The 27,941-nt window shown below is 41.1% G+C and overlaps 1 protein-coding gene across 2 annotated transcripts in view; it reads right to left on the bottom strand.

Annotated features, from left to right (window-relative positions):
• arhgap21a (Rho GTPase activating protein 21a) overlaps positions 1–26,438 on the bottom strand; it is a 114,925-nt gene extending 88,487 nt beyond the window's left edge. For both annotated transcript variants that reach the window (XM_084746739.1, XM_084746740.1), the window contains exons 1-2: positions 26,094–26,438; positions 24,490–24,730 (exon numbers count right to left, since the gene is read on the bottom strand). In XM_084746739.1, the coding sequence (XP_084602865.1) occupies positions 24,490–24,567 (78 nt within the window). In that variant the 5' untranslated portion in view covers positions 24,568–24,730; positions 26,094–26,438. The remainder of the gene's footprint in view (positions 1–24,489; positions 24,731–26,093) is intronic.
• Positions 26,439–27,941: the final 1,503 nt, after the last annotated feature.

Genomic DNA, 27,941 nt, shown 5'->3' with positions numbered 1-27,941 from the left:
ACTATAGTGCAGAATATTTTCAACACTTTACTTTGCCGTCAGTAAGACGTTTCTGATGGGAAACCACCGTTATACAAGCCAAATGTCGTTCTCTCCAAAGCCACCAAACTCCATTGACAAAATCAGTCATTTTACCTAACAGAAGACAAAATTGTTGATCTACAGATGCATCAATCTGTTCCTTTGTTTGCTTCATTGTGGGACTTTGATGAATTCGAACTAACCTCCCAGGTTGCACAAAGACATAAACAAACTAACAGATCAAAGAAGCAGTAGACCTGCAACCCCAGTGCTCTGCAAGGTAAAATTACTGATTTTTACTCTGGAGTTTGGTTGGTATGGAGACAGCATTACTTCACTTACATAACAGCTCTCTAACAACAAAGTAAAGCAGTAAAAATATTCTAAATATAGCATACACTTACACTGATATATATATTTTTTTGCCTTAGCCTAACAGCACAGTAATTTGCACTCATAACTCAACTGTGCAATACACTGGTTACACTGGCAGCTAACCAACTAACTACCTGAGGGCGTGCCAACCGCTATCTACTATAGGTAATGCACTGATTACTGATAAGTAACTCATACAATCCCACATCAAATAATCCAAACTATCCCTTTAAGCCCTCAACTTCAGGATCTCAATCTTCAGTCTCATGTCTCTTTTACCTCCTCTCTTTCTTTTGTCTGCGTTTATCGGACGGTTTTCTAATCATCCCTGGGTCCTGTACAACGGAGAGGGAGTGTCCGCTGCATTCTCCATCTCGCCACAGTAAACACTCAGTCATCTAGTGAGCCACTCTCTCTGGCATGCACACACAGGCCCCTTTAAAAAATAAAAAGCCAAAGGAAAACAGCGAGGGAGAAACAGATGGATGTCATTTGTGTTATAAAGACAGACAATGGCAGCAGAATAGATTTCCAAGGGTGGGCAAAGAGGCATACAGTTCTGCAAAAATAGCAAATTTGGCTCCATCTTCCTCTGGTGACCTCTGCTGTGACACTGTCAGATTGGTTTTTCTTGCAATTCATCACTGTTGATTAGTAAATCAGGGCTCAGCCAATCTCCGCCAGGCTGTCAGAGGACCGTAGGTGTGGAGGTGCACTGAATGCTAATGTGCTGTCAGCCTCATCAGCATCAGAACAAAGCCGCCTGTGCACAGTGACTGATACAGGACAGGACGGAGGGCATCATTATCACCGTCTGTATCGCTGGAAGGCCTGCGCCGCCCGGCCAATCGCGTGCTCTGGTGCTGATCAGGCAGCCAATTAATGCCACTTTTACTGGGCCGCCTCAGGGCTGTGTGAGGAAAACAGCAAAATACGCCAGGTTCACAGTTTTATGGAGGAACTGCAAGAACAGGAGGAGGACATGAGTTTCCTACGATTTAGATTTTTAAAGCCACCAAAGCCAAATCAAAAACAGCCTTTCAACTGTGTAATTTAAGGTCTTACATACATACAGTGAAATACTGTTGTCTAAGATTTGGTACACTTGGCACTTATTGGTCTTTTAACACCTTGCTTAACTTCTGTTGTCTTTTTTATTAAACACCTTCAAGTGACTGGATTACACTGCACCTTCCAGCTGTATTTACACTGCTTTTTTTCCCCCTTGTGCACCAGCAACTTGTAACATTCAAAATAGTAAAAACAATTCATTTAAATCTTAAACTGCAATATTTTTCACTTCCAGATGTTTATTTGATTCATTTGCTTTGAATTACAACTGGTATAATGAGGATGACGAAGTAATGCTAGTTCGAATCCAACTGACTAAAACAGCAGTGTCCAGTCAGAAAAGGCCGTCTGACAGCAAAGTAAAGCAACGGAAATGCTTTAAATTTATCGTACACTTAATCTGATATAGATTTTTTTTTTAGGTGGGCCCCTTTTTTTAGGTGGCTGACTCTGTCTATAGCAGTACATTGCTTAGCTTCTGTGCTGATACTCTTGATGGAGTTCTCAATCAAAACATGACGTGCAAACATGTCACGCCTACACAGCAAAACGAGCTGCTTTTGAACGAGCTTCCCTAGTGGTTATGAACGTTTATTTTCAGTCATATTCTTGTAGGTGCTCAATGAGACACTTGACTCTGACCTCATGTGTGCATTTTACTATTTTAAGCCATGTTTCCAGAGGCTTTACAATCATACTCGAACCAAACTTTTCTACTAAAGTTATTGATTCATCCATCTCAGCTAAATGAGATTGCGGAGGACAAGCTGTGATAGCAGGAGCAGAGAGGGTTAGAGTATGGAGAGGGTGACCGACACACACCAGTGATCTATGGATTCTCTGTCAGGGCTCTGCAGAGGGATTATCCCCCCTCCCAGGTCCTGCTCCACCCTCTTTGACTGTCTCGCATGATGTAACTGCTCTTAGTAGGTTGATCGAGTTTACGTGCGCCGTGCACCACAGTGGCGGTTCTGGTATTCAAACGATGAGAAAACAAACACACATGCAGCAGAAGAAAAAAAAATCACCATGGCAACCCTTCTCTTGCGGCGTGCTGGTGATATTTACAACCTCACCTCGAGAGTGAGAGAGCCTGGGGGGGGGGGGGGCTGGGCAAAAGAACCAATGAGTAAACACTTATAGATGAAAACAAAACAACACCTTCTAACACGGTCTTACACACATACACACACACGCACACACAGCTCCACCCACTGGCGAGGCTCCTCCCCGCCCTGTCTGCATTGCACCAAAGAGGGCTGCATCCCTTCCAAGCCAGTTTTTCATCATCCAGGCCAAGGAGACTCAGCAGCATCCAGCTACTTCTTATTCACATCCTCCGCTGTCTCTTCGCTCCTTTTCTTTTCTCTGGCTGCGATTCTTGAAATATTACAGAAGAAGAAAGGCGTCTTTATGTGCCATCCTTCTCTGTGTTACCAAGGTTACACCCCAAGGACAAGGTGCTTCTTGGCGTTGCAGAGCCGGGTCTCCGGAGACGCTCTCGTCAGCTTGCTATGTGTAATTCTGCCATCCACAGACAAACCTTTACAAACAGCATCACTGTATGTTTACTGCAGCTTGTGCACATATGTCACAGGGATTATGTGCACGCTCGGGGAGGGGGAGAGAGGGGTTACTGTGGCAGCATGAGGTGAATCAGCATTCTGTTCACGCCGCTTTTCACAACAAACTCAGACAAACTGCTGAGGACTACAGTCCGGCTCAGATTTATGCAGACGAGCCCTAAGTCCACGACGAGAAAGAAAACCCCACAGTCTGCAGCTGTATGGGATGACAATGACACAGCAATAGTAGCCACGGGAGGGGGATCTCACGTTTCTTGTGCTTTGTGGATCAAATGTGACCTATTTTAGTAAAAAACTACGAGCTGATTCAGCACAATATTTGGCATTCTAACAATAATATTTCTCCCTCTAACAGAGGACAATAAATTAGGCCTGGGCAATAAAACAACAGTGATATGTAACAGCAACTGACATTTCAACAATAGCAATAAGAAAATTGTTCAATCAATGTTCAATATGCAATAATACATTAAATGCAAACCACCATGAAAGCATATAACGACTGCGCCTTTGCTCATAAACAGCCTCTCATATCCCTTGATGATAGGGTTAGTATTGATACTTTTTCAATACCACCTTTTAAATGATACATTATCAGTTAATTATAGTATCAAAAGAACCGAAGCTATAAAAGTGCCACTGCAAGACCTCAGTTCAGTTCAGTCTTTATTGTCCTACCTCAAATTTGTCTTGCAGCAAAACCAGACTTTTTTCTGTACAAGCACTGTGTGCATGTTGATAAAAATAAAGAAAAAAAATCCCATTTTGTATGCCCAGGACTTTTGCCGTGGCATCAAAAAAGGTATCAGGTTTTGCTTTTTAAAACCTAATACTATTGCATCAAAGTTTAAAATTCATAACTCAATCAAAACTTGTGGCTCTACTAACTGCTGATTGCTGTGTGTAACACAATCCTGTCAAAAATGCTTAGAAGAGGTGCAGGTCAGAGGATCAGGTGTCTCAAGGCAGATCTGCCCTCTGTGTAAACATTAACCTGCCCCAGTGGGAGGTATTACTTCAAAGTTTAATGCCTCAATGCATCCAAACTCACTGACACAATACAACCGTTACAGTTTGTCCACCAGTAAGCTGCATTCATCTCAAAAGCAATGGCTAAAATGCATGAACTAGTACTTCTAAACTGCCCTGCTATAAATAAACACCACACTGATCGTGAAGAGTTTTGAGGACAGAGGAGAGGTTTTAAACTGCTGAGACTCAGCAGAATAACAAGGTCAGTCCCAGTTCTTACCAAACGATGACAGTAATGCAACAAAAAAATTGCCCCGAAAACATGCAGATAGACAAGAAATTCTTAAATATACGCAGCATTTTCTGATTTATCCACCTCAACGCACCCTGTGGACATGGTCTCATTTGAGATCACATTAAGATCTCAAGACAGCGAAGCAAATCCTTTAGATTGATTGATTTTATGCCTGAGGGAAGTGCATAAGGAGCAGGCAATATCACCATCAAGGTCTGGACATCTTGGGTTGAAGACAAGTGTTGTTGCCAGTGGCTTAAAAGATAAACTTGATAGTTATCAGTGATCTGCTGAAACCACCGTCCAACACACAACAATGTCCATGAATAAAACCAAAGGAAGGAGATATAAAGAGGAGACTCTTCTTTCTGCATCAGAGCGCAAAGAACTTCCTTTAGGGAAATATGTGCCACATATGCAGCACATATCCATCAGCACGAGGCCGATTAAAGTTCTGATGTCTGCTCAGGACTGATTTGGAAGTTTTATGACTCTCTCCTTTCCCTCCCTTTTTCCCGCCTCGCTCGCTGCCCCTCAGCTGCTTTCATATGCTAATGGACGGGCGATTGTGTGGGCCAACAGCCTGGAATTCCTCTCCACAAAGGAGAAATGGAGATGGAAGGAGAGAGGGGAGAAAGGGACAGACAGACAGAGAGAGGGACCAGACAAAAGTGGGCTGATGCACATCAGAGGCCCAAATCACCGTCCACAGAAGAGTTTGCTACAAGAGCACAAAGAGCCCAAGGGTGGCTTTCTTCTAGAGTGCATGTTAGTGCACTATGTTAGTTTAGTTTTTCTTAGGGCTGCAACAAACAATTATTTTAGTTATTGAGGAATTTGCAGCTTATTTTCTTTAATAATCTAATATTTGCCCAATATTCACTCTATGCAATGTCAGAAACTACTGAAAAAAACTCCCAACAGGATATATCACGATATAGAGATGGAAATTTATAAGATTTTATTGATACCAGCGCAATTCTACTTATTGGTCCAATTCTTTATTGATCTGTCATCATATAAACAAGGTGAAATTAGAGAATATTTGTACAGCATTTGTTTTCATTTAGGGTTTTCTTAGTCAAAGAAAGAATCTGCCAAACCTGCCTGTGTGGCAAGAATCCTGATCATTTTTAGCATTTTCCAAACATTACAACCAGCGCCGTTATCATCTTCTTTCATGAAATGAAGCCTCATTTAGGACTGTTTGTTCCTCTCTGCCATTACTCCTCCTTGTTGCAATTTTCCAGCAGCACAGACACAAGTTTTACGTCAATGTTTTGCAATGCACAACTGTCAGAAAAACATGCCAGCATCGATAAAAAGGAATTCCCAATTCCCATCCCAATCCAGAACCCAAAGATATTCCACTTACTATCACAGACGTCTGTGAAAAACAGCATATATGCACACTTGAAAAGCTGGGACCTGTGAACATTTCAGCATTTTTGCCTAAAAAAGATGACTTTTACGATTAGTCAAAGTTGTTGTCGATTCATTTTGTCTTTTGATTTATCTAGAAATTGTTTTAGCTTTAGTTTTGTTTCCAATTAACTCACTTTCAGAATTATCATGCAACTAGGGCAGAGTGACAGAAAAATGGTATCACTGTCAGCTTTGGGTTTTGGGGAGTTGTGTAGGTCACAATTTTCTGGCATTTTATAGATGAAACATTTAGTGTTACAACCAGGAAAGGAGGTCATACTTTTGGTGTCGTTTGTTTGTCTGTTTGTCAGCAGGATTACTGAAAAACTACAGATTAGATTTTTATGAAACTTGGAGCAAGGCCAAGGAAGAACCCACTGAATTTTGGGGCAGATCTGATATGGCCAAGATAAGGTATTTGGCTTCGGCGCAGGTCTGCACTCTCTGAGTGCCCTTCTAGTTGATTAATATGTTGATTAATCTATTGACTGTTTAGTTTATAGATTGTCAGGAAAAATGCTAAAATGCTAAAATGTCAAACTAGCCTATATACAGTCCCTTTGTTTTGTTTTTTTGTTTTTTTGTTATTTCCTGTATGCCTTGTTATTGTTTCTTAGTCCAAAAAACAAACTGAATGGTACACGTGAGGCCCAGCCTACTGATCTGGGTGTGGTCCATCACTACAGGGATGTCACTTGAGGTGACTACCAGCGCACCACGGAGGAGGCCATCCCCCCACATTATAGGCTCAGAGCCAGAGGCATCTAAACAAAGAGAGGACACACACGCCACGCTCACACCCAGCCAGCCACCTCAACCCGACAACCCTTCAGAGACAGAGAGCAGGTGGGCCAATTAGAGTCCCCGGGGTCCCCCCCACCCAGATGCGGGCAAAGCCCTGTATAATTGGTTTCCTCATCTATGAATTATTAATCCTGGTTGCTCTTTGAGGTTTTTGACAGAGTAGGGTCATGACAGTGCGCCCTCTGACACACAGAGTCTCCTGTTTAACCCCCCCAGTGCCATGTTAAAACCACTCGTCTGAACAAAGTGGGGACACTCAGACATATCCAAGAACACACATGACAATAGGAAGTAGACCAATGCTATCTATTGTTTTAGTTATAAAGAACATCCTCCATACGAGGTGCTTTGAAATTACAGTCTGCCTATGCCACCCTTCAAAAGTCTTATTTCAATCTTATTATCTAATAAAAATGATGTTGCAACAAAAAAAAATAGCAGGGAAGTGCAATTTTACAGTGTAATCCAGAGTTTCATTTGATGGCACTGGCAGTTGAGGACTAACTGGTCAAAAATTCTTATTTTATTTATATCTGTTAGGGCAGAATGATAAAATATCTGCTTCCCAAGTATTAATAGTTTCGGGTTGCTGCTTTTTATCAGCAATTACTATGACATGTTAAAAAATGGACAAAAAAAAGAGTCAACTTCTAAAAGGCAAAGATTATGTCTGCAAATGTCTTCTTTTGTTCAACCAGAAGGCTGAGGCCTAAAGATATTCAAATGCTGACATTTCAACGCCAGATGCCTCTTCAGAGTCAAAAGTCTGTTCCCTCAAAGAGTCTCGTTTGACTCTGATGAAGATGCATCTGCTGTTGAAACATTAGTGTTGAAATAAAAGTTTGTGGCCTTGAACCAGTGTGTTCCAGTATACTTCGGACTAATTCTCCAAGTTACTCCAGTGGGCTGACAGTCCTGCAGTTTCTTGTGAGCTGGTTGAAGCGTGTTTATCCCCTTTGTCTAAAGATTTAATTTACAGTGATGCATGGCAAAGTAGAGCAGCATAACTGAAATACTCAGACAGAAAATATCTGCTGATTATTTTTCTGTTGATGGACTGAACTTTAATTACTTTTGTGACTATTTTTCATTCTTTGTTTCGGTAAGATTTACAGGGTACTTTAAACCTGACAGTTATGGACCAGTGAGCCCTCTTCCATCACAACATCATGATTTAAAAGCCGTCTGTATTTGGGGTAGTGTGTCCCCTCAGAGCTGCCAGAGAGTTGTTGCCCAAGTTCCGTTTTTCATGTGGGAGAGTCAAAGAGAAAAACTTCTGCAAACCTTAAATGGACAGGAGTATAGGAGAATACCATGGCTCCACAATAAAAAGCAAAAGTGTCTTCTGCACTTGTAATCCAAGGTTTTATTAGGAACGTTTCTGTTGTGACATGCGAAAGAAAATAAAAAGAAGCTGTTGCTGCTGTACACTGCATTTTGTCTCAATGCAGTGATGAAGACCCTTTTTGTCCCAGCATCGACATCATTGTCCATAGTGATGTTTCACTGTGGACAACATCATATGCCAATTCAGAAGACATCGCCCAACTCTACTGGACCCTAATTTTACATATTTAGGGGTCTAAATGACTAATATTTACAAAAAGTTTTTGAAACCAAAAGGATCATACTCTTCAACTGCAGCAATCCTTTCCATGATGTTGACAGACATAAGAATAGCCATCTGAGTCTGTCAGTGGAAAAAACAAGCACTTTTAGTGGACGTACTTTTGACAGGTACATTTGCCGCCAACCATTACGCTGCAGCTATTGCAGCCTGTTTCACGGCTTTCTCTGCTGTGTCAGTCATTTAGACCCCAAAATATGTACAAGACAGTCCTTACCCTTTAAATGAAGACTATTGTTAAAAAGAATGATAAAGATCAAACAATAACAAACCAAATATTTGTGGCAGGCCAACATATTAATAGAGCTGTGGCCTTGCTGTTATTGGTGGCAGTGTTGTTGATTCCCTAGCTCCCCTCTCTCTGTCTCACACCAGGTGTTGGCCTGTAAATATTTCATGAGGCCTCTGTGCTGTGCTACTGGCGCACAAAGGCCGTTTTCAGCGCCTCGGACAGCAGAGGCTCTCTGGAAAACAGAGGCCTATCAGTTCAGCCTGGGACGCAAACAATTTTCAGCACTGCTAAAATTAAATTAGGGGAAGGGGCATACCAGAGAGCAGCTCTGCCGCAATGCTTGACACGGCAAGACTTCTTTACTCCTCACATCAGGCATTCCATGGCCAAATGAAAAAGGGGAGAGGGGAAAAAATGCATGAAACAATGAGCCGTCTGTGCGAGTTTCCAGTGAAAAAGCCGAAAAGGCATGTCAGAGATATGAAGTGTTAGTCAGGGTGCCAAGTTGACTTCTGTGCATATAGAGACAAATGGATACATACAAGATAGCACCACAAAGAGCACTGTATGATACAGAGAACGTCCACATTCATATGCTCAGATTCACAGGCAGATACGTCATTTTCTGAACATAGAAAGGTTTCGACCTTTGCACCCTTGCACTTAACATCCCATCCCATTAAAGATGAACATCATCCAGTGGTTTTTACCAGCTAGCCTTTGATCCAAGACCGCATCCAAAATCTGTAGTGCCAATGGGATGAATAATCTCATCAGTTTTATTGATGCAGTTGCAAGATTTATTTATTTCAAAAGCGTGTCTAATGTCTCAATGAAGCTATTTACTAGAACAAAGACTCTTCAAGAAAGTTGGCCTGATTTGGAGCCAACGGAAAGAGATTTCAGTCCAAGAATCACTTGATAAACAACTTGACAAGACTGATTTTCTAAAATCAAGTTTAGTCTTGAGCCACCTGAGGCTGCATGAGGCAGGCACTCTGTCCACAAGAGCAGGGACACCCAGAGGTCAGCGTGCCTTGCACTCCAGAGTCTCCAGTTCCACAGTGCACTACTGAATGAATGCTGGCTATTAATACACGAGATGTCAGGGATGCCTTTCCTGGAGAACTCCAGAGAGCAATAGGGGACAGAGAGGAAGCTCATAAAAAGGGTGCGAAAGGGTCAACAAAGTCTACAGGTAGAAAAAAGGTCAGAAAAACCTGCTGCTGCAACAACAACTCCTTACAATATTATTGTGTTATGACTACCTCTGCAAGGGGTATACAGGGTAGAGAAAGTTACAATTTGGTGGCCCAGTAGCAGCCAGTTTGCCATATGATAACAAATTAATGGAGCATCACAGAGGCCTAGTGGTAGGGTGTAAAGTATATAAAGTAACTGCAACATCCCTAGTTCAATTCTGGCCAGGGATCTATGTTGCAGGCTCCACACCATTATCAATAAAAGCCTAAAGATGCCAAAAAACATTTAAAAAGAAAGAAACTCATTCCGTACTTGCTCAGTCAGCCCTATAAAATGCTGCGGGCATGACCTATTTTTGTGGGCCAATCCAGAAGTTAGCACCACTCCGGCTCCTTCAACAAAAAGCCAATGGGATTTTTGCATTCATTCTCAGATTAGTGGAGAACATAAACTCTGCGGTGAACAAAACTTTATGATGATTGCATGTTTTGTTTAGCAACATAATCTTCACATACAAGCACAACTGTTTTGAAGGGTAAATGCAACTGGCAGAAGTAAAAAGCTTATGATGGGCTAAAAACGAACTAGTCACCACCACTAAAGCCCCTTTAAAATTGGCAAAAACACCCAACCAACACCCATTATCATTTTGTCTTCAATGGGAAAGCGTACAATCTGCATTAACTCTGAGGTCAAATGACTCTGCAGTTGTCACGGGTATTTATTAGCTGCAGCTCCAATTCGCAGTAATGTCAACATGACAACCAGGTGGACATGCTTTTTTCACGCCTTTCAGCAGAGGCAATGAAGGCTTGTCCCTTCTGTTGGTAAATGCTGCGAATCTTTACTGCTTAATAATAAAATCTTTTAGATAACAAAATAACAGGGGAATTTAGTAGTTAAGAATTTATAGGAAATAAAATCTTTATTCACTGTTTTACAGCCACTCAACTAACAACAAGCACTTGATTGGTAAAATACACACCTTTACACAAAATACACATCAAAGTGAGTCAAGCCAAGCAGCCAATGTATATGAAAAAGGAGTAAAAATCAAGATATGTTGGTTTTATCAGCAGTAACTTTACACGATTGCTCTACAGCTAAAAGCAAACGTGAAGCAGTAAAATAAACCTATATGTTAAAGTACAAACAGCAACACAGGAGGTAAACTAAACTCCAAACAACAGAGATTCAGTTAGAAGCTACAAAGTACTGAGAGATGAACACACAGAGAGACTTTTAAAAACCTCTTTCTCTGCTCTGCTGCAGACATGAGTTGAGTCTCGGCTTTCCAATGCACATCAGAAAAAAAAAAGAATCCAGAGCGGCGAACTCATCTACTGGCAATTAGAAAAGGTCAATCACCCATTTTCTGCAGTTAACCCCCATTTAAAAACATGCATATACACACTAATTTTAGTGTAAACACAGTACAAGTTACTAGTGTTTGGCATGATGACAAGGTCGTCCCTGACAACCTTGGTGGTCTCATTTAGCCACTTGTTAGCAACTGCTTTTTTAAAGACAAGTATCAGCCTCAAAACTCACAATCTGGGTATTTACTGACAGGGAACCGTACCTGCAAATATGCTAACTCATTCCCTGTTTTAGGAGTCATTCCTGCAACACTCTACATGTCAATTGCTTAAAAAAATTAAAAAAACAACTGACCTGATTGCTCCAGGCGCAGTACAGATCACAGATCAGACTCCAGTTGTTATTAAGCATACAATCAAGAACTTTCAGATGAGCCATGTTACGCTGCACTGAAGAAATCCCAGCTGCCCAGACGACACCTGCCCCTCAGCTGTGTGTACCAAACCCTGCTGTGCCCGGCGGCGCCCTGCTGACAGCGACGCTACTCGATGCCACCTTGACGGGGAGGAGGGTGCAAGGAGGCGGGAGGGAATCACCGGCAGAAGGCAAAGGGTGCATCGCTGTGCCCATCTGCGAGCCCAGCGGGCATCCTATCTACTGTGACCATCACCCCAGCCGTGCTTCATTAGCAATATGCTAATGACTCATGCTGCGCAAAAACTCAGGGGATTATCTTAGCTGTAGCACTAAAAAAACAGCCTTCTTGTTGAGAGAGTGATCCAGCAGAAGCGTCACGAGCAGTCCAGAGCAAAAAGGTCCACCTGGCTATCGGTGTGCAGGAGAGGCATCACCATGGTTACGCAGCAGAATGCAGACCGACCAGTGCAGCAGAAGACTAAAAAGACGATGCACTTTTTCTTGTCATCTCCCTCTGGGTATTGATAACCCTCCCTCTTTTTGTGTCTCCTCCTGTGATGGTGTCTCTTCCCAGCTGGCTGTGCCTGTCTGTACTCGTCTCTGCGGCGGTACCAGGCTGAGGCAGCCTGACAGTCAGAGCGGCAAAGGCTCCCTCTAAATCATCACGCATCAGGCCGCAATGCAGGACAGACACAGCCGGTGAAGAACAGTTTTCCCTCTCCTCTCCCTCTCCTGTCTCTGACTCCTCTGGACACAGCCGGGGGAAAGAGACAAAGGTCTCTCGTTAAAGTGAAAACACACCTGAGGCTCAAGAGGCTGTGAGTTGCCCGTGTGCTCCGGTGAAAACCTGAGGACGAGAGGATTGTGCACTTTGCTGGCAATGCAGGGCTTTATCCCACCTGAGTTATTTATTTCATTACTCTGCAAAAAAAACCTTCACCCTACTTTGCAGGGGTAAGACTCCCCGACAAAAGATGAGAAGAGGAGTGCCGCAGCCCCCACCACTGCGAAGCAAAATCTCGAGTCAGCCCTCTAACAGTAAGTAAATGAACATCAAGTTAAAGACTTCCTGTCACCGTGGGATGTCAATGAAATATGCCGGAAATGCACTAAGAGAGAATTAGGAAACTACTGGATGCCAGTAAATAGTTGTCTGGGATTGTTTATGTTCCCTCCACCCTTTGATGTTGTGTGATGTCCAGATGGTTGTGATTGTGACATTAGCTGAGGGGCGGCTTCATCAGTGAGCTCACTTCAAATGAGGAACGCCACAGCCACTTAGCAGCAAGGAGTAGCCTGAGGAGGGGCTTAAGATATTCATACATTTTTAATTACCCCATAGTACTACGTGTCACTCCACTCTTTCTCTCTCTTCCTCCAAACACAGGGATCCCCAGGATGTCAACTGACCATGAAAGCTCAATATCCACTGTGGATCAGGCCTATGGCTGAACAATTAACTGAAATTGCAATATGGGGAAATGCAATATCCCAGTTGCACAAGCTGTAATTTTTTTGATAAAGATAAATGTGACACGACATACCAGTATATATTAACTTTTGTGCTACAGAGAAGCCCCAGCCTACAAGTCTTATGCTCTAGGCATAAGTGAATATGCTTGTTTGGTACAGACTACAGCTGCAATTTAATCGATTAATCAATCAAAAGAAACTATTTTGATAATCAAATACTTGTTTGTCATTTTTCAGGCAAAGATGTCAAATATTTGCTGGTTTCAGCTTTTTAAATATGAGGATTTTATGCCTTTCTTTGTCATTTATGACAGTAAATGAAGAGTCTTTGGGTTTTGTGCTGTTGGTTGGACAAAAGAAGCAATTTTAAGACACCAGTTGAGGCTGGGGGAAACTCTGACAAGCATTTTTTAAAATTTTGGACATTTTATTGACAATACGCCCAAGTAAAGAAAATAATTTTGTCAGTGAAGTACAATCTCCCACTCCCACTAAAACCATGACTCCTATCACAATTGCAGTATCCGTCAAAATAATTGTAATTAAGGCTGCAACTAATGATTATTTTGACTATTGATTTAACTATCTGCAAATTATATTCACAACTGATTGAAAAATAGTGAAAAAGGTTCCTCACAATTTCCTATGGCCCAAAGTGACATTTTTGCTTCACAATGAAAGAATTACCTCAAAACAGGTGCCCACTAATGTTTTTTTGATTAACTGATCAATGAATTGACTAATCGTTGCAGCTCTAATTGCAATGTGATTGTTTTTGCCCATCTAAAATCACAGTGACAAGTCTGGTAATTGCACAAGAGGTGCAGCATCATGTAGCTGCAAGCTTTCATTCAGCAGCAGTGGTACTGTCATGCAAAGCAACCGAAATTATGTTTCAGCAGCATTCTTCAGAAGGGTGACAAATTAAAGGAAAACACAACAAGGTTTCGTGTTTCACGTTTCATCCTATATAACCTGATGGAATCGATATCAAACTTATTTTATTTCTTTATCTCAGAAGTGAATCATTCAGTCAGGTAATGATCTCCAGCACCCATATGATCCCTGCTTTTTGTAAAAAACTGTAACCAACATATATCATAGATAGATATATCACAAACAGAAGTGTAAAGACAACTTGGGTGATAACAGAGACATCAGACTCTGTGTTAGGTCGGGAGGCTACACACACAGTCTGGTCAGAAAGGTCAGCCAAGTCCCACAGGCCACACACTCGGTGACCAGACATGGCAGCGCAGGGCCCCACAACAAACTACCAGCAGACCAGTTGGGGAGGTGATCACTCACCGCTCTCCTCTGCTTGCCCCCCATAACTCTTAAACCGTCCATTATCAACACAACACCTCTGTGCTTTCTTTAACTTGCGAGGCCAGGCCCCTCAGAGGGAATGATTCACTGGAAAAAGTGCTTATTCTCATACTGAAGTCCAAAAATAAGCATGTCAGGGCTGTTGTCAGCCACTACACTTGTTTTTACATTCATAACATAGAGGGGAAAACCATCTAAGACATGACCGATGCAAATTCTCAGAGACCCGAGACTCTTAAAATGTGACGTCAGTCCAAACCGCCCAGCTGTCTCCAGATTTCCAGATTCCTCTTGGCAAAATACAACACATCAAAGTCCCTGTTTTTCCATCTTACGCTTTAAACAAACATTACAAATGCTTAAGAAGTCAAAGGGATTAATACAAGCAAATCTTCTACCAAGATCTGCAACAGCGTTCTGTTGTTCACAAAATATCTAGGCCAGACAACTAACAAATCTCCTGAATGCAGGGCGACGTTCCAAAATAATAAACTAAACCTTTTAAAACCTTTTAAATGAGATGAAAAAGCTTACCGAAATGTTATTATTAAATCTATTAAATACTCACAACGCAGTGAGTAAAAGAGGACATGATCCCTTTAAGAAACGTGCTACAATTTGTTGTTGTCGTGCAGCTATTTGGAAATTGTCACTTTAATCCAAATTATCTCACATTGGAATAATTGACAATAAATATAACTTGCCATTTGACAGCTTTTTTGGATGGTAAACCACCGTTAAAGCAGCCAAATATCACTCTCTCTTGCTCAACCAAACTCCATAGGCAAAATCAGTAATTTTACTTTGCAGAACGCAGGAGTTGCTGGTCTGCTGCTGCCTCGATCTGTCAGTTAGTTTGTATTATTATGTGACTTCAGTGAATCCAAACTAACTTTTTAAAACACCAAAGTCACATGATAACACAAATGAACTAACACAACAATGCAGCGGTAGACCAGCAACTCTTATATCCTGCAAGGCAAAATTACTGATTTCACCTATGGAGTTTGGTTAGTTTGGAGAAAGTGATATTTGGCTTATCTAACAGCAGTTTTCTTTTAGAAAAGGCTGTCTGATGTCAAGGTGAAGGTGGTGAAAATATTCTAAATATAGCATACTCCTAAACTGATGTTTATTTTTTTAGGTGGCTCCTCCGTTACCCCTGCTGCTTCTGCAAACAGGGGACGTGCCAACTACAATCTACTGTGGGTAATACGCCGATTATTGATTAGGATCTCATAAAACCCCACTTCAAATAATCCAAATTGGTCCTTTAATAAGATACAACTGTCTGTGAATAACACCTACACAATAAACCTCTGTGACATCATGCAGCAGCAACATGTGTACGAGCTGCAGCTGCAAAACTGCCCCCATCACAAGCACAGTAAAAGCATGTGCCCTACCCCCCACAATGAAGCCAATATAATTGAATCAATTCTGAGTTATGGATCTCGTGGTGCGCTCTGGACACACACACACACACACACACACACACACACACACACACAGTCAGTGCCACACACCCTCCTACAGCATTCAAAACAACAGGGAGGGAGGGCATGCATGTTTTAAAGATGTGGAGGTTACATCATTTCACTGACGTCAGGCAGAGAAACGTAACTCCATGACAGTCAAATGGGAACCTGGAGCTCGGTGAGACGATAGACAGACGAGTTATTACATCCAGTGAAGAGGAACAGAGAGTTATTACATATTTAAGTCAACAGCTTTATTCTCTACAGTTCAGTCCAATTTGATAACGCTGCACGTTTGAGAATGTAGTGTCCATCAGATGTTGGTGGGACCCAATGTACAGACGATTTTCATTATGAAGAAAAAAACATCCAAATTCTCTTATTTCAGCTCCTCAAATGTGAATATTTTCTGGTTTCTTTGCTCCTCTATGACAGTAAACTGAATATCTCTGGGTTGTGGATGGAACATTTTTCACCATTTTCTGACATTTTTGGATGAAATACCTGATAAATATTGAAAATGAATCATATGTTGCAACCCTAATCCGCTGATTTTCTTTTTTGACTACAGTTTAGTCTCTAATGGTGAAAAAAAAACACCCATAACAAGTTCCTAAAACCCAATGCTGTCTTCAAATTGCTTGTTCTGTCCAACCAGCAGTCTGAAATTCAAAGATATTAAATTCCTAATGATATAAAACTGTCCTTTGGGTTTTGGATAAAGCAAGATATTTGACGACTTTGGGAAACTGGGATAATTGATTAAGTGAGAAAGTGATCGATACTTTCATCTACACTGAAAAATACTAATCTGCTGATTAATTTCTTTTATGATGATTGTTCAGTCTCTAAAAACTAAGAAATTGTGAAAAACAGCCATCACAAGCTCCAAGAAACAAATGTTATGTCTTTGAATTGCTTGTTCTATCCAGTCAATAATCAGAAATTAAAATATATTACATTTCCAATGATATATAGAGAAAAGCAGTGATTTGTTTTATATTTACTTTGGTTTAAACACTAGTGATCTTCAAATTAGCACTGAGGGTCACCACATACCAAAATATGTTGTTGTTGTTTTAGGAATAAAACTTGCTTTTTCACACTCTTACCTGTCAAATACTTTTTTGACTGTCTTGTTAGCTCTAAAAATAACCAAAGTTTACACTCTAAGACCCCAAATCTGTGTGAAATTATGCTTCAGGATACTTGGATCCAAATAACCCAGAGTTCACCCGTGTTGGCCTTTTCTCAGATGACATAAACCCTGTGGTTTTTCTAGCAATAACTGCTAGCCTTCAATTAAGCAGTTGTGGTCAATTTGGGGAAATTATATTTACTGTCATAGATGGCTCGCCGTGAGTTCAGTCTCGAAGTCGAGAAGCTTACACAGCCAATCGGAGACGACGGGAGCTCCAAAACAGAGAGGCTCTGCCATTCGGCGGCTTCTCTGCCGTCCATTCATGAAATCGCTCCTTCATCAGGGTGCCCTTGTTCATTTCCACTGCTGACGCTGACAGGAAATAATGTGGTTTCCTGCCAAGACCTCAAAGCCCACAGTAACACCGCGGGTTAAGATTTGTCCTGATAACTCGCTGTTACATAAGAGTCGATTAAAAACAAATACTGCTCGTACGCAGTTTTACATAAAGAATAAAAGAAGTAAAAGTTCCTCCAGGAGTCATGGGAGACACTTTCTTCTGGGAAACGGCTGAAAGAAGGTCATTCTGTGTCTACTTGCACTGTCATGTGAAATGTATGGTCTTTCAGATGTGATTATTATATGTGGCTTCAGTCTATATGTTTATTATCTTTCAGGCACAGAGCATTACATAATTTGTGGAGGATGATGAATGATGATGATGACGATGCCAGAATTTTGAAAACATGAGGACAGGACTTGTTTTTGTACAGCAGCGTTCCGGGGATGCAATTATTCTGGACACGACAGGGTCAACATACACCTACAAGTGTTCTAGTCTGCTGTTAAGGAAGAAGCTGATGCCTACTTGGCACGGAAGAACAACAACACACTGGAGATGGTGACAAGTGCAGCTGCACTAACAGCTCCACCTCGACTCACTGAAAAGAAAAACAAAAAGGGCTGGGTATTGTTTGAAAATTTTAGACACCAGTTCCTAAACTACACTTTTTTCCACACCAACTTTATAAAATCCATCTCAGCAAACAGAAAATTATATTACATGTTACTGTACAGTTACACACTGTTTTTACTCTACACTTTTTATTATTTAATTTTACTTTTTACTTTTTATTATCTTTGCTGAAAAAAATGCTGATGTGATATTTGTTCGGGTCTGTCTCAAACAAACAAACAAAATTTGTAGGTCAGGGCATCTCTGCAGCACTACAGCACTTCATTATAATGCTGTCTTCTCTCACAATTTTCCTAAAATTGCGATTTGGTTCTGCGATTTGGACATTTCACTTGGCCATATTGCGAGGTCTAGTTGCAGGTCTAGTTTTTAGGTTCATGTCATGTAACTAAAGCTGGTAGTAGTAGGCTACAGTTTGGACTCTTCACCATTCAAGCCTGTGTCATCTGTCATCAAAGTATAACATTTCCAGCTTGTCACCATGTCAGTAAATTTAAAACTACTGGTTGCACTCTTGAGTTCAACTTACATTCAAAGTTCAGCAGCAGAAATCACTTTTGCACTTCATTACTTTGCAGTCATCGCTTTCCTGACAGCGATTCACGTCAAGTTTGCAGTCTTTTGTCCTGGAAGCTCAGTATTTCGAGTGACAAAGAGAAATAACATATTATTGTTTTCATTTTTTTTATTGTGGTATCAAATTGGATATTGAGAAATGTGAACATCCCTACTTCACACACACACACACACACACACACACACACACACACACCCTTGACTAGTGTGTAACATGTCTCGGAGCCAAAGATAGAGGCAGATAGGGGGCAAGTGTTTTGACGGAGATGCCTTGGGCATGTGTAATGGATAGTGTCTCAGCCTCACTGAGCATTAGACTGGTCCTGTTCTGCCTGTCTGCCTGCGCCTCAAACCCCTCCCCCTCAAACTCCTACCTCTCACCATCTTCTATCTGCCCTCCCTCTTTATGTTTCAGACGGACAGGGGCATCCAGGCAGAAGAGGCCGTGACACTGAGCCAATTGGCAAAAAAGAGAGAATTAAAAAAAAAAAAAAGATGAGGAGAAAAAGGAAAAAGGGTGGCATTTTTTTTCCGGTGGTTAAACTCTTGTCTGCCTCGACACCCCTGCCCTCTTCCCGCTCCCTCCCTTCCTCCCACTAGCATCCATCCATCCATCATCCATGCCTGTGGCCGGTGGAATAATGGCGTCTAGTGTAGTCAGACTGAAGGATGACATGTAGAGGAGCCACAGCGAGCATGAACGTCACCTCTCCACCGGAGGAAAGAGATAAGGGGGCCGCCCGACACACATGTGCACACATTCTTTGGGTGACCTTGAGTCCGACGCAGCACGCGTACAGATTTCCCTTTTCGTCTTTTCCAGGAAAAAATAGCCACAATAGCTGGGAAGTTTGATTCCAATAACGGTTGCCAAAACACACACTCTGGTTTCAGTTTGATGATGATGATGACTGTGAGGCAGATCTGGTGTTTCCAAACCAGGGGAAACACTTCAGAGAGTGTCTTATTCCCGGTTTATTCCCAGGACACTTTCTCTCTGTGTGTGTATAAACGCTAAGACAGAAGCCAGGTCATGTCCAGGTCAGTTGTCTTGTTTGCTGAATAGGGAAGAACCCTGATGTGCTGCACGACGCACATTTGCTTTTCAAATGTATGCAAATCAAAATCATTTTGTCCTCGCTCTGACTGATGAACTGCCACAGATCTAAACACTGATAAATGTGTGGATCACTTCCTTTTGGGGACACTGCAACAGGGCTGCACCGAACGATTATTTTCATAGGCAGTTAAGGTGTCTAATCAGTAGAGTCCGGAAGAGTTAATTGTTTAGTCTATAAAATATTAGAAAATGATGGAAAATGTGGATCATTGTTTCCCAAAGCCAAAGATGGTGTCCTCAAATGTCTCACTTTGTCCACAACCCAATGATATTCAGTTTACTTTCATAAAGAATTAAAGAAAGCAGGAAAAAAAATCACACTTTTGCACATATTTTAACTTAATGGTTATTTTGCACATCTTTATACAACTCTATAGATATTTATCTTATTATGTACAGGGCATGCTAGTGCTTTTTTTTTATTTAACTGCTTTTTCTCATCTTATGTCTACGTATATTATTGTGTGTTGCTGTTTCCCTGCAATGTCTGAATAACCTGCTGCTGTAACACAAGGTTTCCCAATTTGGGATCAAACAAGTACATCTATCTATCCATCTTTCCATCCACTCAAGCAGACAATTTTGACTTTTTTTGTCCTAAAAAATGACCCAACTCAGTCCATCAATTATCAAAATAGTTTGCGATTAATTTAATAATTGATTTATCATCGTAGCTCTACACTGTAATCTCTTTTCTAAGGTTTATTTTCTTTGCAAAGACTAAAATAAACCATCAGACATTTAAAACATGAGATCATAGTGAGCTTAATTAGAGCTGGGATGTAACGATGGAAATTTAAGTTGCCTTTTGACACCAAGTGCTACCAGCTGGGTGGAAAACTGAAAGAGACTGAGCTTGAGTTTTCCTCGTTTCCACAGAAAAAAAAAAAAAAACACCAGCTCTCACATGGTACAAACTGACCACTGTCGCATTCCCAGACCCCTAAAATGATACTGTCCTGACCGGCGCTCGCATATCCGCTGCTTGTAACAGCATTCAGGAGGCGATTCCAGCACAGTGATTCCATTTTTCCCTCAGCATTCATCTTTCCACGGGTTAAATATAGCATCGCTGAAAACACGCGGGAATAGAGGACGGGTGAAAGACAAGCATGTGGACGACGGTGGAGGGAGGAGAAAAAAAAAAGAGCAGGGGTTTATGGCGTTGGGAGGGGCTATATTTAGAGCAGAGCACAGAGCATCAGCAGCACCCACAGCACCGCCATTGGTCTCGCCCACCCAAACATGAATGAGGGATGTGATCAATATGTGCTGGAGAGTGTTTAACCCACTGTGTTCTTCTTCATTGCTCCCCTTTCCTTTTCTACGGTTTGTCTGTTATATTTGCCTTGGTGACAGATTTATATTACAGGTTTTTGCTGATTGAAATTGAAAATGTAAAAATGAAACTGAGGGAAGAAGAGATGAAGGGAGACAGAAAGAAACCCGGCAAAAGTGCGGCGATCAAGCTGGCATATACTGATCATTTTCCGAGTTGATTCATCTGACGATTTTCTTTTTGTTTCATTAATCCAATATTCAACTTAGCAAGTGTGATGTGTGTGAAAAATGGGCTTTACAGTGAAACAGGAGGCATCTTTTATACGGCATGAAAATTTAGAAATGACCAAACTTTGCATATTTCGACAAAGGTGTTTCATTCAATTTTAAAGAAAACCGGCAACAGTCATTGCAGCTATGCTAACAAGAGCTGAACTGATTAGTCAATTAATCAAGTCAGTCAACAGTGAAATAATTATAAATGCTTTAGTTATTTTTTCAATCAAAAATGACAGAAATCTCACAGTTTCAGCTCTAGATTTTGCAGAAATTTTATGACTTTCGGTGGCAGATTAATTAATGCAGGTGGTTGCAGGATGAAAGTCGTTGTGTGCATCATCTTCCTCTCAGTGTGACAGCAGGTCGAGCGAGGGAGAGAATCTGAATGAGGCCAAGAGAGAGAGGAGAAGCAGGCGTTGCACACGTGGGGTGTTTTTCCTTTAATGACGGGGCAGCTGTGCCTGAATTACCCCAGCGTTGCTGCCATCGCTTTGACAGTAGCAGGGTGGGGCAGGGTGTCTTGGGGGGGGGGTTAGTTGTAGAGAAAACACCCCTCGCGATCTGCCTCATTAGTGAGCCAAGATGATGCGGTGGAGGAGAGGGGTGCCACGTCCCGGCCTGGGGGTCTCTCAGCTCACATTAGACCCCAGGGGGGACAGCAGTTCATAAGCAGTGAAGCTTGAAAGTTGGGTGAGATTTGTGTTTATGTTGTTAGAGGCATCAGGTGGATAAAAAGGCCTGCCTCGCTCTCGTGTCAGGCCCCGGGCTGCAAACAATCAGGCTAAAACACCAGCACTGACTCACAGGTGACTCACATCTGCTGCAGAGATGTAGAGATGTGCTCCACAGGTTATTAAAAAAAGTGATGGAGTCAAATTTCACTTTTTATCAGGGCATCCTGCTGATTCAGTGAGTAACCAGGCACCTGCAAAGTGTTTTTTTTAATGCTGCTGTCCTACAAATCTTTCTGGTGCATATCTTCAACCAAAAGAGCTGAAAAGTATTTAAAAATCAGGCTTCATGTGTGGGTTTAGCTGATTTAATGCTCACGAGTATCAGAGTCTAAGAAGTTAGTGGAGAAGCAGCTTGCGCAGAGAAGTAATTGATGTATTTTTGATGGTTTTGCTCAACAGCTGGGAGTTTGTTAGGCTGTGGTTGTTGCAGTTTTACTCAGCGATGGAGACTTAAGTGATGTTACCGGAAACATTAATTAGATTGGAAAGACGGATGTGAGGAAAACCACACCGCAGTGGCACTTAAAGCAGACAGTATAGAAGACAGAAAACTACTCAGTCCTATCTCTTCATCTCAGAGATGCAGTCTCACATTTCTCGATCTTATGGTAGACAGAAGATTTTCAAGAAAAGATGGTAACGTTCACCAAATATCACTTTCTCTTGCTCAACAAAACTTTTTTATTTTACCTCACAGAACACAGGGGTTGCTGATTCACCGCCGCCTTGATTGCTTAGTTTGTTGTTTGTGTTACAGTGTGACTTTGGTGAATCCCAATTAACCTTTTAAAACACCAAGACACAGAAAAACACAAACTCTCAGATCACGGCAGAGGTAGACCAGCGACTCTCAAGTTCTGCAAGATATAATTACTTTTTTGGTCAAAGGAGTCTGGTAGCTTTGCAGAGAGCGATATGTGGTTTATTTAACAGCAGTTTCCAGTTGGAAAAGGACACCTGACTGTGCAGTAAAGCGGTGAAAATATTCTAAATAAAGCAAACACATGAACTGATGTCTTTTTATTAAGTGGCTAAAATAGGTTTCGCTGCTCACCCTGTCCTGCTCAGCTTCCTACACCGGTACTCCCGCAACATCTCCTAACTGGGGACAATGTCGACCGCGACCTACTGTCGATAACACACCGACTATGGCTAAGTACCTCATATAACCAAGCTTCAAATAATCCAAACTCTCCCTTTAAGACAATGTTAAACAAATATTCGTGCCCTCTGCTCCTCCTTTACTCTATCAGCTGTTTAATAAACTCCGCCACTGTACGGTTGCTGCTTTACCCCGTTCCCAAAGATTTATGTCGTCCATCCTCTGCTAGTTCTGACATTGTAAGAGGATTAGAGCCACACACACACACACACTCAGATTTGTGTGTTGCCATTTTCTGATGACGGATTAATCCAAAACATGCCACCGCTGCAATGCTGTTATGACATGCATCAAGCCTGGCTGGACTCTGATGATGATTATGATGATGTAACCACTGAAGCTACCGTAAGAGGAAAAGGATGAGCTTGACAATGTGCCATTTATGAGAGAGGTTGGCATGCAGAGCCACAAAAAGTCCCAGTAAGATTAGCACTGCAAGTATAAAACTCTCTTTGTGCACTTAAACAGTTGTCAGAGGGGGGAAAAAATGAACTTAGTCACCCCGAGTCCTGGCAGATGTGATGTGCTGTGCAACACTTAGCTCACACTCGCTCTGTTTAGCCTCTGGGTGAGTGCACGACACACTCTGCAACTTCGGCGGCATGTCACGAGTTTTCTGAAAGTGAGAATACCTTTGAAACACCGCTGATGAAGTTATAGCCACTAAATTAATGTGATGTTTTTCATGGATGCCTCAAATGAATCCAGGTGACAGTTATAACTAGTGACACATGCAAGTGTTTTCCACTCCAGTCAAGTAGCACAAAAGCTTGTATTGTGTCAAAAATAGACATTCCATAAGGAATCTGGTAAAATGCACATCAATTTAGGATTACAAAGCCTCTCTGCCACAGTGTCAAAGGTCAAACACAATCTATAACACCAATTATATACTGTATTGTCCATGGCGTCATGGCTAACTGTCACATCTGTAAAGGTCCCATTAACGCTGAAAGGTATAAACAGATTTTGGTGCATCATATTCTGCCATCCAGACGACGTCTTTTTCAGAGACGTCCCCGCTTATTTCAGCAGCGTGGCTTCATAGTAAAAGAGTTCAAATACTAGAATGACCTTCATAAAGTCCAGACCTGGATCCTGTTGAAAATTTATGGTGCATGAACTGTGAGCAATTGAAGTCGTACATCAAGCAAGATCGAGAAAGAATTTCACTTTTAAAACTTAAACAATTAGTGTCCTCAGTTCCTAAATGCTGATCGAGTGTTGTTAAAAGAAAAGGTGATATAACAGTGGTAAACACGCTCCTGTGCCAACTTTTTTGGAATGTGCTGCAGGCATCAAATACAGGATGAATGTAAATTCACAAAAAAACAAACAACAGACACCACCACATACTTGTAGTGGATCATAACTGATGATTGAGAGGATTATTACTGTGCGACTTTTGTTTTTAAGGGAAATCCTGCATAATAAATGTAACAGTAGATAACTGTGAATGCACCAAAATTGCTGAAGAATTAAAAGGCACAATGTTGAAGCTGCACCAGCAGTCACACTTGCAAAAAGACAGACTGCACAGTTGAACTGTAACAGCTTGGGATCCAGACACATCTCCGTCCAGAAAGTCCTACCTCGCAAGATGGAGTTACGGCTCTGTGTTTGCTCTCTTCATTGTCCTGTGGTGAATCACTCCAACGTGCTGCCATCATTTCATTTCAAACCGCAGAGGAGGAAGAAGTCCTTTAGAGACCACATTGAGGTGAGCAGGATGAATCCAAAAAAAAAAAGAAAGAAAGAAAAAAAGAAAAAGGAAAAGGAAAAAGATCCTAATCCACACCGTCCGCCTTCTTCATGTCCATCAGTGGCTGAAATCTGAACACAAAATACACAAGTCAGTGAAGCAGACGCAGTGCAAAAGAGACAAGAAACACACTGTCCCAGGCTGGTCACAGTGCCAAATATAACAGATTTGTCGCCAGAATATTAGCCTGGACATCCAAGGGTAGCCAAATATCAGCACCATGAAGAACAAGACCCACAAGACACCATGAAATGCATTACTGAAGGACACTATAGCCATTAAATGTCACATCACGGCTCCTGAATTCATGATGAGCCTGGTCAACCGAGGACAGCTGAACAGTTCAACTCTCCTAACTCAGACGTTATAGAAAAATTTGAACAATCTAAAGGCCCAAAAAACTGTTGTACTTTGGAAATATTATAGTGACATCAGGGGAGCTTTAAAAAATAAAGTAGATTGATTATTTTCATGATTGATTAATCAGGTGATCATGGTCTCGATTAGCCGATTACTTGTTTGGTCTACAAAATGTAAGAAAACGGTGAAAAATGTTGACTGACTAGTTGTGTCCACAAGCCGAATTTATTAAATTTACTGTCACTAAGTGTAAAGATAAAAATAGAGAGAAGCTGAAATCAGTGAATTTGGACATTTTTTCTCTTAAAAAATGACTTAAATCAAATAAACCTTTGACTGCTCATAGTGTTGTTGCCCATTACAACTTTTTCCAACTTAGATTTTATGCATATGGCAATATCTTATGTATATAATGACAGTTTTATTACATTTTTATTAAAAATAGCAATATACCACCATGCTTACAGCATCACAATACATCACAATATATTGAGTATGTAGCGTATTGCCATAGTTGTGCCAAATACACAGCCCTAATAAACAGATTTATAACTTAAACCAGACATACCATCATAACTAATGCAGCAAAGGATACAGAAATACTTCAATTCAATTAATAGAGAGTGTATTTGGCTAAAGGTGGGTAGTAGCAGGTGCACAGTCGAGGTTTTTTGCTTGTAGATCTGCAACCTTTGATTAAAAATTTAAAAAGAAATGTCTGACGAGTGATATTATTTGCAATATGAGAAGAGAAAACGAGACATGCATGTCAAATAAAAGCTGAATCCATGGCTCTCTATGGGGGGAAAGTGTGCACAACAAGACATTAAGGACTGCGGTGTAAAAGCAAACACCAGCCATCATGAATTAAGCCATAAGCTAAATAAAAGCAACCAGGATAAGATAAGATAGGGTACATGCCACACAGGCACCAAAACGAGATATTTTCTTTAATTTGCCTGTAAGAAACCCCCCTGTTGTCGCTGCTGTTACTACGGGTCGCTGTTGACAAATACAAGCTGGACGACAGGTTGTTGCTGTGGCCATAAATGCGAACAACGCCAAAAAACCTACCTGTTACAAACGCAATAAACTACTCCAAAATGACCAAACAAACACGTTGTCCATGTCTCTGTGAAGAGCACGGTGTCGGTTAAAAGCCTCCGTCGATCCGAAGATGTGTTAAAAGGGCTGTCAAGAGATTACAAAGCGGGATATTCAGTCTCCACTCTGACTGACCGCTGAGCCTCACTACCTGTTAGGAAAAACACACTGGAAAAAACACGGTAAACGCCCTTCAGTGTGCGTTTCTTCGTCGGGGAGACCCCACGGAAAATAAACCTCCGGTGTTCATTCATTTCACATCGCTTCCCAGCTTCAATCCGATGCTAAAACAGTCCAAATAGAAACAAAAAAAAAGTAATATGTACTCCTACGTGGTCCCCGGTTGGCGGCGCGACAATCTGTATGTAGATTGACGAATCTCCCGACTCTGCCTCAAGCCCCGCCCCTCCGCTTGCCCCCTCCGAGGGCGTCGTCCAATCGGGTGGCCAGTTTAAATTTGGAATTTTGAAGCGGGCCAATTGGAGGTGTTGTTACATAACAAGTCTAATAAAGAGTGGAAGCTGGTCCATTCTGGTCTCACTGGCAGAAAATCACTATAACGTTCCTTCATGATGCCTGCAGGACTTTTTGTTTATTTATTTATTTTTTTTGCTACTATACAACATTTCAGAAACAAATATTTAATACTGTATTTTTATACTCTTCCACATCTATTTGACAGCTATTGCTCTACAGTTAAGAAATATTCATTCAAAGCATATCATCATCTTATAAAATACTGCAATAAATAATAAAAACTGACTTTTAAGACTCATCTTCAACAAAATTGTTCTTTTTTTCTCTCTAATGTTTCTGTTGTATGGGTGGAGCATGTAAAAAAATATGCATTCATGCATTGTCTCTGATAGGTGACCGGACTATGAGAGTTTTTGTTGTTATTTTATGACATGTTTTAATTTATTTTATGTTGTTATTATCACTGTCACTTTTGCAGTGCAATAATTAGTTCTTTTTTTGTAATAATTACATTCATGCAACTGCAATGATTCCTGTGCAATAACACACCTATGGTGCAAAGTGCATTTTATTCATTCATTCATTCATTCATTCATTGTGCATTGTTTAAGATAAAAAGGCTATGGGCTATACAGTAGTTAAATTTGCTCCAAGCAGCAGCATAAAAAATGTTGCTTACAGTTCATAATGCAATCCAATGCCCATTCCTGCATTTTGATACTTATATTTTGCTGATAATCTTGAAATGGAGTATTGTTAGTATTTTACTTACTTACTTTTACTTTTATAGTAAGAAATAGTGGTTTTCAAACTGGGGTACAGGGACTAATGGGGGTCCTTGAGTGGGTTGTAGGGGGGCCCAAAAGGAGGAACAGAATAATGAAAACATTTTTCAGAGGTTGGAACAATAAAGGAACAAACAGGGTCGGCCGTTCTGATTTATTGTAATTTATTGTAATCCAGGTTTGATGACTGATTGATTATGACCACTTTATTATCTGAAAACAAACTTTAAAAAATACTCAGAGGGGATTCCTTAAGACAAAATCCTCTCAAATTGGCAATTTTCAGATATTGGTACCTTATTTTAAGCTATTTGTATTCCTATTCCATTACATTTCAGAGTACTTTTTATTCTTCCATATAATGATATAGCACCCTCTAAGGGGGGCATTCTGTGTAACGAATACTTTTACTTTTGCTATCTCAAATATTTTGCTTTTTAATACTTCTGTAAGATTTTGAATGTGTGACTTGTATAATAAACTAATATGAATACTTCCTCTTACCACTACTGGAACATGATTGGTGTCAATAAAGTTCACAGACACACTCACACAA

The sequence above is a fragment of the Lutjanus erythropterus genome, chromosome 21 (genome assembly GCF_056507025.1).
Source record: "Lutjanus erythropterus isolate fLutEry1 chromosome 21, fLutEry1.hap2, whole genome shotgun sequence".
Classification (NCBI taxonomy): domain Eukaryota; kingdom Metazoa; phylum Chordata; class Actinopteri; order Lutjaniformes; family Lutjanidae; genus Lutjanus; species Lutjanus erythropterus.
Note: the sequence above shows the minus strand (reverse complement) of the source record. Positions and strands in the feature narration are given on the sequence as shown.